Genomic DNA, 9,515 nt, shown 5'->3' with positions numbered 1-9,515 from the left:
TGAATCTTCTTTGCTTGAGATTATACGTGTAAACATAAGAGCTTGTACTGTATATAGGATATCCAGGATATATGCTAAAAGTGATTTCATATATATATATATATATATATATATATATATATATATATTTATATATATACCATTGTTGCATATTAGATAACTAAAAATATTTTTGGAACACAGAATGCTGAATTTATCATCATTCACCATTCTGCTGTTTGCTGGGATTTGTTGAACTTGTCTTCAAATTGTACCTTGGTCCTGCTGAGTTTTACATGCCTCTTCAGTACTTGGACCAGCACAAATCCAAAGAAGATTTTACACTGAGTGGAATATAAAAACTCAAAAACGCAAGTCCAATTATGTATGCACACTGTAAGCCTCTGATTGCATTATCCTCTAAAACCCACTGGTCAGGTTTGGAGAGATTGCTCCGCAGTCTAAGCACCTGCCTGGCAAGCACAAGGACCTGAGTTCAATCCCCAGTACCACTGGAACTCCAGATGCACCTAGCCAGCAACTGAAATAGGGTGTGGTGTTACAGGCCTGTAATCCCAGTGCTGGGGAGGGTGAGACAGGAGGACCAGTGTCTACTTGTGAAAGCACAGAATTGCCTAAGCTCCATACCCTTTCTAGCATATGGGCACATTGCTACTAGAGGGGCAACACAACTGAGACTAATAATTCAATATACACATATTGATCAAGTAATTTTCATTATATTATTTTTCACTATATTACACATGAACAAGACACTGCTAATAAACTTTAAATTCTTATAATCTTATTATCATCATGATTCTTGATCTTATGAAAAATATCACCAAAGTGATATTGACTATCTTCATTTCTTTAAACCATATCCCTGGCCAAGTGTGGTGACACATGCCTGTAATCCTAGCACTTAGGAGGCTGAATCAGGAGGATTGCTTCATGTTTGAGACCATCCTGGCCTACAAAGTGAGCTCAAGCTCAGCTTGAGCTGTATATCAAGACCCTGTCTAAAAACAGCCAAAGATAACATGTCCCTTGACCATGTAGAAATATCAGAGGTGCTAACATTAACATAAAATTTATAATAAGAAGTTTATAACCATCTTAGGGACTTGAAAACTATTCACAAAACAAAGGCAACAGCTATAGGCAGCATCCTGTAGCAGTCCCATATCCCTATTGGTGCCCGCACATGAGCTGCAGGTGGTACATGATACCTATTTCTTATCACTCCCTTCTGGGGTGAAGGCAATGTATTTTGGCATTGGAAAAGATACTAGTAAAAAAAAAACTGTAATAGCAAATTGAAAGCCCATGATGGAGAGTCTTATAAACTAGCACAATCACAGCTTGATTTAGAAAGCAGCAGGGAGCTGGTATAGAGACTTAAAGAGGAAGATTGAATAGCCGGCACAATAGAAAAGGAAGATTGCTTTTGCTAAAGACCATTTTGAAACTCCGCAGAAACATGATAGTGCCTCCAACCAGAGGAAGGGCTTCAGAGAGAAATCATACAAAGGCAGAGAATGTTGCAAATCTCCCAGTTAGAAAAAAAAAAAATGAATGAAGATTAAGATAGATATGGTCATTATAAAGAAATGGGCAGTGGGTGTTTTCATTATCAGTAAAGCTCAGCTCCCACTTTAATGGCATTGGATGTCAGAACAAAACTGAATCTGGCATGGGAGCAGATCAAAGACACACCAGTCGGCATCGCACCCACTCCATCATAGCAGAGGTAGTTAATGTTGTCTCCCAGTTTTGAGTGCTACAAAAGATCTGGGTCTTTAGTTCTGTATTACATTCAGCTATGGAATCTTAGGCTGTCCATATATTGATTGTTCCTCAGGCATCAGCAACTCATAATTGATTAAAACTATATAACTATATTCATGTATCTATCTTCTTTTTACCTTAGAGATGAGGAGAAAATCTACAAATGTTATTGAGCTCTTCAAAATAAAGTTGTTATCCCATTTTATAATATAGTACTAGTTATTGTGTGCATTTTACTTCAAGTCAATTTTATTTTGCTCACATTATTAATGGCTAAAAATATTTTTCTGTTAAATTTTTGGTAGAGTACAATTTGATCACAAACTAGTATTTGCTACTATTGGCTCAGCCTCCTTTCCATTGTGTAATGCAATGAGAGTATCATTACATTTTATAGGAAGAGATAAGTTTGCTTTTCTCTAATTTTTATTTTTTATGAATGTATATTTGCATTGCATGATCTCATTCCTTGTAGGGAGCTGGTATAGGCAAATAACATACATTCAATATTTTTCTCATCCCTTTCCACTCCTCTTTCTCAAGAAGAGGATAAATGGTGAGTTTTAACCCAACGATGGAACCACAAAAGCAAAAGGTACAATTTTCAAATGCATAAGTATGTCATTCTCTTCCAGTAATAATATCTACATGTGTAGCCTTCATTTCAAGGAGTAGCTCCAAGTTTTAATGAGATTTTCTTTTCACCACATGGAAAAATTGTAAAGGACACCTCTACTGAGAAAAATTTCAGACCTCATAACATGAAGTATATCCAAACTCAGTTTTGTTTTGTTTTTTGTATGTATGTGGGTATGTATGTATGTATGCATATATGTATGTATTTACTACAGGGTCTACAGGTTCTCACTACACAAATCACACTTGTAGTGATCCTCCTGTTTTCAGACCAAACTCAGTTTTGAGAGAGTTATATCATACCTTGTGAGCTCCTCAATACTTTGATGAAGACAGAAGTCATATCAGCTGGAGTATGGATAGAAGAGGCTCCAGTCTGCCTTCTAGGCAGCAAAGGCTTTTCTCAAATTTAAACTTTTCCAAGTAGAGCATTCCAAACACACCATGTGAAATCGTCCAGATGTTCATATATTAAATATTGTTTGATATTTTGAGTATGATTTCCTGCATAAAGAACCTAAGAAGGGTTAATTGTGTGTTATGAATTATTAACAATGACATTTAAAATTGCAGCCAAAGAGTCATTTCACATGAAATAGACAAAAGACAAATAGCTGAATGTTTCATGGTTTAAGAAATGAAAAATGATTTATGTCTACTTATGTATAGAACTGAACAATAAGGGAACTATTTTCTATGATCTCAAGTTTTCATTTATATGCTCTAAAAAGTAATAATCAAATAACTATAGAATTACCTTTATCTCTGTACACTATTCTGATAATGGTCTTCATCCTGCCAGGCCTATCCACAATGCCTCCATTCACACCAGAAGTGCAGATGAACAAAAGCTTGTCTTGGGAGAAAGAAGAGCAAGTCTAGGTTTGCCTTCCAGTTCAGTTTCAGCATCTATAACCTAAGGATAGCAATGTATTCATAAAATGAAGAGCTCACATATGCAAATTGCCTGGCACATAATCACTCAGGATAAAAGCTCTAAAATAATGAAGATTTATTTCATAGTTGTTGAGCATCTGATCACCTTCCCCAGTTTCTCTTTCTAAAGATATATATATATATTTTTTTTAAATTAAAATAGATGCTATGCCTGAGATTCAGAAGACAAAGAGCTTTGAGAAAATTTCCAAATTCTCTTGGCTGCTGATAGAAAGCTAGTGCTACAAATCAAGCATGAAAAAGTCCTTTAAAAATGTCACAGTCTGTGACGGGCCAAGTTTTATTCCATAAGTCATTTGGATCAAGACTAGGTTGGAATGATTATTGAGAAAAAGAGAAAGTGAGGAGGAGAGTGACTGCCATGGCATCCTCTCCAAGCCCCATCTGAGCTCCCTAGGCTGGGGCTCTGGGAAGGAATCAGGAAACTCAAACACTCAGCTAATAATCCTGGTGGCTGTTGAAAAGGCCAGGCTCTTGTCACAGCAGATAACTCATTCCCCTAGCGACATCTACAATGAGAACATCACAACATTCTTTTTCGTAGAAGAAAGGAAAACAAACATTGGCACTTTCAAATTTATAGGTAAGTAATAGTCCTCATCTAAATTTGGTTTTCTGGGTGTAAATAATCAGATGGTACAAAACAGCAGACATTTTTCTTTCTCTTTTCCAACACAAAGGCCAAACTTAAGGAAGATTTTGAATTGACTAGAGACTCAAACTTTGGTTTCTTTTCTTTACCCCATTTTCTTAGTTTCTAGTGCTCCTTTTTCTTCTATTTTAAATACCGCAGGTTAACCAAAATTCTTTTAGTGATTTCCTACCTGAATCATGTATGTAGTGTTTCGGGTGAGTAGATATCACTCAGGATAAAAGCCCTAGAACGATGAAGATTTCACACTTTTGCACATTGTTATAAGTCTACCTTAAAGTCTCTCTCTCTCATATCTCTAAATTCTATTTTTGCATTTTTAAATAATTCTTTTATAATGCAAAATGAACTTTTTCCCTGCCCTCATTCCCAACAAAATATTAATTTTGCAAAACTCATGGAAAAATAATTTATACTAATGATCAATGGCCTGATAGTGTTGTAACCAAGAAAGTATTTGTATTTTTAAATAGAATGATTATTGCCCAAAAAAAGTTGTACACTATTGAGCAAATATGTGCTTCTTTTTTAAAAATTAGAGAAATGCAAGGAGAATTAGCAGGTTTTTGATATATGAATGAACAGGGTCTCTTTTGCTAAACTAAATTAGATTTCTTTCTATATTTATTCATTCCTAAAATTATATTATCCTAAATTCTTTGCAAGTTCCACTTATTTTTTGTTTATAACTGCTTTTATTCAGAAAGATTGTCATAAACACAAAGTCTCTAGCAAGAGAAACCAAGATGATGTTATGAGAGAAGGCATAATGGGAGCCACGCATTAGCTTGGGATTGAGCACATTTTGTATCTGCATGCTGATAAAAACCAATACAGTTATCACTGTATAGAAGGCTAACCCATAAATGGGGACATGCTGTGGAATATCATTGCCACTTACAAAACAGAAAGTGGCTTATGGGCCCAACTTGAAATTTGTCACAGTATAAGAGGAAAAAAAGAAAATTTAAATATACAACAAGAAGTCCCCCATTTTCAAGGAACCTGAAACATTTGCAGGAGTCTACACACTGCTATGACCAGGGAGACAGCTGTCAGGAGGGCCACCACAACACCACACCAAACCCGGAACGTGTAAGTCCCTCGTACAGAATCCAAGCCCCCATCACACAGCACCTTTTGCCAGAGCTTTTCCTGGGCATCCTCCACAGTATCCCAGCTTTAGTGCAATAGCGCTGGTACCAAAAATTGCAAATGTGCACAGAAGCGTATTTTAAACTGTGAGCATTTGTGTTTGCTTTCATTTGTTTCGCTCTCCAGCATGTGTTCTTAGATCAGCAGTCCTCATTTATAACCATAAAATAAGCAAAGCTTCAATTTTGAAATGTAGCTGATATGTGCAACAACTAGTACAGTTGGGATGAATTTAAAACTTTAAAGCCATATTGCTACTCACAGTGTGATGACTTTTTATAAATAACTCGACTTTTCCTCAACTTCAATCTCCCATTCATTAGAGGGGGAAATCACATTAGCCTATTAAAGTTGCTATAATTTGGCAGTACTGTTATGTCTCACAGTATTAGAGCAAAAGCCTCATGTCAAATCTCCTGCTTTCCACGTTTTCCTGTCTCCCACCTACAATCAGCAGTATCGTTACAATAGTCCTCTTAGGACATTATCTCTGTCACTCTTCTGCTCAATCTCCTGCCCTCACACCTCCTCATTCCTTCAGAGAAGAAGCTGAAGTTTATGATTGGTTTATCCTGTCTGTTACCTCATTTCCCCTCTGACCTGAGAAGCCACTTGATAGGCCACTCACCCCCTGGGTCATTTTGTTCCAGTCACTCTGGACTATTCCTCACATATTTCAGAAATACTCCTATCTTAGCACAATTGCTTCTTCCTTTTCTCTGCTTCAAACTCCTTGAATATATATGTTCAAAACTTACTCCCTCACTTTCCTATTAGGTCTTAATTCAAAAGTCATATTTTCAGAAAGATTTTCCATCTAAAATTACAACTCGTCCTCCTCCTAATACTTCTTTAATACATTATTTTTCTCCATAGTACCAACTATACATATTTTATTTTGTGTTTTATTGTCTGTCTCTCCAAGGTAATATAAGCTTAGTGTTTTGTTCAGGCATGAATTGGGTGACTTTCTGAAGAGGGGAAAAAACTCAATTTTACTTGACTATTGTCTATTAATCTGTATCCAGGACATCTCAGTGGTAATGCTCCACACTTGGTAAGACTTTAGAGATTGGTTGTTGAATTGATGACTGACTCTAATGTAACTTTGAATTCTATGAGCTTTGGAGCATGGATGAAGGAGAGAAAGAGAGGAGAGGAGATGAGAAGGGAGGTGGAGAGAGGGAGGGGGAAGGGGAGAAAATGAAGAAAGGCAGAGATGCTTGGTTGGCCATAGTGACTTGGAAGAAGACCCAAACAACAAATGGAAGACAGAAAGATGCCTTATTCAAAAGCTCAGAAACACACACAGAGAGAGAGAGAGAGAGAGAGAGAGAGAGAGAGAGAGAGAGAGAGAGCACTGTTCTTCCAAAGAAGCACTTCACAAGTGCTTCTTGCACTTGCGAGAGGGCTAAAACATACACGGTGACTCTAGGATTCCATGCATGCTCAGATCAACTGTTCCTCATCCTTATTTTCTTAGGAGCCTGGTCTAAGTGCATGTGCTATGCCACATACCATGATCCCTAAGGTCCAAGGCATGGTACCAACCTGGAATGCCACACACCCTGATGCACACACGCTCAAATGCAGGTGACTACTTTCCTCACTACCCAATGATCAGATCGCCTCTCTTCTTGCAACTCGAGGACAATAGAGTTGTGCACTTTCTTGGTCAAGTATCAAGCAGTGAAATCCTGTGAACAACAGGAAATTGCTGGATAAATTCCTGCATAAAGATCTCTCCCATTCCTAGGATGCTCTCAGGCCTTGGAGTGTCTGGTTTTTTCTCCTAGTCGGCCCCTACAAGGATTTTCCTTTTCCCCCACCAGTGCCTTCTTTTCTCTGGCACCTCAGTCTTGCACAACCCATTTTATGCTGAGGGAAACAGCATTCAGTTGGCAACCTTCTTGAGGTTTTTCTTCATCCTAAACATAAAGCACGAAGAAAGACAACTTTAGCTCATGAATCAAAACAGTTCTCCAGAGCTAAAAGCTCACTTTATTTGCATAACAATTTAGCAATTCCAAAGAGCAGGGCAAAGCCAGGTGAAATAAATTGCCAAGGTCACATTCTCTTGAAGCAGTATTGGATTTGGAATTGCTGATTCCCTAGTATCTCTCACACTCTCTTGAAAGATACTGCGACATAAAATAGTCTCCTGTATGTGTGGAAACCACAGGACTGCCCTTAACCTTTTCCTTTCCTTCTAGTGCCAGGTTATTCTGATCACGGAGGAAATGATTAGCTCGTACACCCACTGACCTCACTGTATTGCCATACAAATTAGATCACTTACTAGAAATTGTTGCCTGGGGACTTTGGTCCGTGCTAGGAACTGCCGCAGGCTATTTGAAACTCTCAAAGTATTTTCAATCACTTTAATTTCTTCAATCATTGCTTTGGGTTCACTTTGTTTTTATTCTGAGAACCCAGAAACCACAAGGATATTTTGAAAATGGGAATGTCTATATGCCAGAGAGACGAAAGCAGAGGAGATTAAATGTGTAAGTAATTCTTGCTCTAATACCTTTAACTAGAAAAGCCCTCCCCGCAGCTGCACACTGAAGAGAAGCTCCTTAAAGTCACAGCCTCTTTCTTACTTCTCTCGTCAATCGCTGGTTTCTAAGTCCTAAACGCGACTCAGAATTCAGAATACTCCGCCTCTAAGAGCCTCTGGTCCTCTCAGATCTCGGGGAATTTTGCAAACTAAGGACTTGCAACCTTTGAGAGGAGAGGACTTTCCGGGGCGCGGGAGGTGCGGCCCGGGAATCTCACCATCAGTGGGCGTTTAGCGCAGCCAAGCGACAGGCTGGCGCCAGGGCTCAGCAACAGGGAGGAGCCGGCTGAGGCGGGGAGAACTTTGGCGCTCGGAGCAGAACCACCCTTTGCTGGCCAGTCGTGACGCTCCTCGGAGGAAACGAGTGACGCTGGCAGCTGGGCAGGAAGATAACGACAGGAAAGAAGAGTGGAAGTAACGAGGACAGACGGAAAATGAAGCCAGCGCTGGGTGAGCCCACGAGACGGCGGCCAACAGTGGAGAAACGCGAATTTGGTTCCTTCTTTTCCGTCCCCCAGGCGTGAATCGCCTCCAGTGCGCCCTCAGGACCGAAAAGGAAAATAATCCATCCTAGTAACAGCATTGCTCCTCTGTCGCCCCGGCCTGTTTGGAACTCTGGCTGCTTCTTAGCCCAGCCGCCTCGTGGGCTCGGACGCAGTGTCCGAGGAGCCCTGCAGATGGGGCAAGCTGAGAACTGGCGCCCAAGCCGCGGGTGACACGCGCTGGCCCGCTCCCCTGCCCCACTCCGTGCAGGGACCAGGCTGGTGGGGGATGCAGGACGGAGGAACCCTGGAGCTGTTCTGAGACTGCCGAGGGCGCGCTAGGCTCCAACTTGCATGGCCCGGAGACCGCTCCAGCTCCTTGCAGCGCTTCGTCGCGCCTAGTGAAGCGGCGCTCGGGACCTGGAGGCGGGGACCTCAGGTGGCGGCTGCAGAGGGGCGAGCCGGGAGCAGGAGGGGGCGCGCTTTCTCCCTGCGGGTCTCAGTAATGAGGAGACCGAGTTTGTGGTGGCTGTTGAGCAGGGTCTGTTTACTGCTGCCGCCGCCCTGTGCTCTGGTACTGGCCGGGGTGCCCGGCTCCTCCTCGCACCCGCAGCCGTGTCAGATCCTCAAGCGCATCGGCCACGCTGTGCGGGTGGGCGCGGTGCACTTACAGCCCTGGACCACAGCCCCACGCTCAACCAGCCGCGCTCCGGACGGCAGCCGGGCGGGTGCTCAGAGAGATGAGCCGGAGCCAGGGACTTGGAGACCCCCGGCGCCCCCTCAGGGCGCACGTCGGCTGGGGAGTGCTTTGCATGGCCGGTTACCGCCCGGCGCCCGGAAGCCCGGAGAGGACTCCAGGGCCGAGACTCTGTGGCCACGGGACGCCCTCTTATTCGCCGTGGACAACCTGAACCGCGTGGAAGGGTTGCTGCCCTACAACCTGTCTTTGGAAGTAGTGATGGCTATCGAGGCGGGCCTGGGTGACCTGCCGCTTTTGCCCTTCTCCTCGCCCAGCTCGCCGTGGAGCAGTGACCCTTTCTCCTTTCTGCAGAGCGTGTGCCACACAGTGGTGGTGCAAGGGGTGTCGGCGCTGCTGGCCTTCCCCCAGAGCCAGGGCGAGATGATGGAGCTCGACTTGGTCAGCTCAGCCCTACACATCCCAGTGATCAGCATCGTGCGCCGTGAGTTTCCGCGGGAGAGTCAGGTGAGAGGAGTCCCTCGCGCGGAGTGGAGGTGTGCGCTCATAGGAATCAGGACCCCGGCGGGGCCAGGAGGACGGAGAGAACTGGGAGAAGTTGGCAGG

The 9,515-nt window shown here is 42.5% G+C and overlaps 1 protein-coding gene across 1 annotated transcript in view; it reads left to right on the top strand.

Moving 5' to 3' along the window:
• The first annotated feature begins 8,135 nt into the window (after positions 1 to 8,135).
• The window catches only part of Grin3a (glutamate ionotropic receptor NMDA type subunit 3A), a 195,859-nt gene continuing 194,479 nt past the window's right edge, over positions 8,136 to 9,515 (top strand). The window contains exon 1 of the mRNA XM_004638060.1: positions 8,136 to 9,416. Coding sequence (XP_004638117.1) covers positions 8,718 to 9,416 — 699 coding nt within the window. The 5' untranslated portion in view covers positions 8,136 to 8,717. The remainder of the gene's footprint in view (positions 9,417 to 9,515) is intronic.

This window comes from Octodon degus, unplaced genomic scaffold (assembly GCF_000260255.1).
Source record: "Octodon degus isolate 3935 unplaced genomic scaffold, OctDeg1.0 scaffold00094, whole genome shotgun sequence".
In the NCBI taxonomy this organism is placed as follows: domain Eukaryota; kingdom Metazoa; phylum Chordata; class Mammalia; order Rodentia; family Octodontidae; genus Octodon; species Octodon degus.
This window is presented reverse-complemented; position numbering and strand designations above follow the sequence as displayed.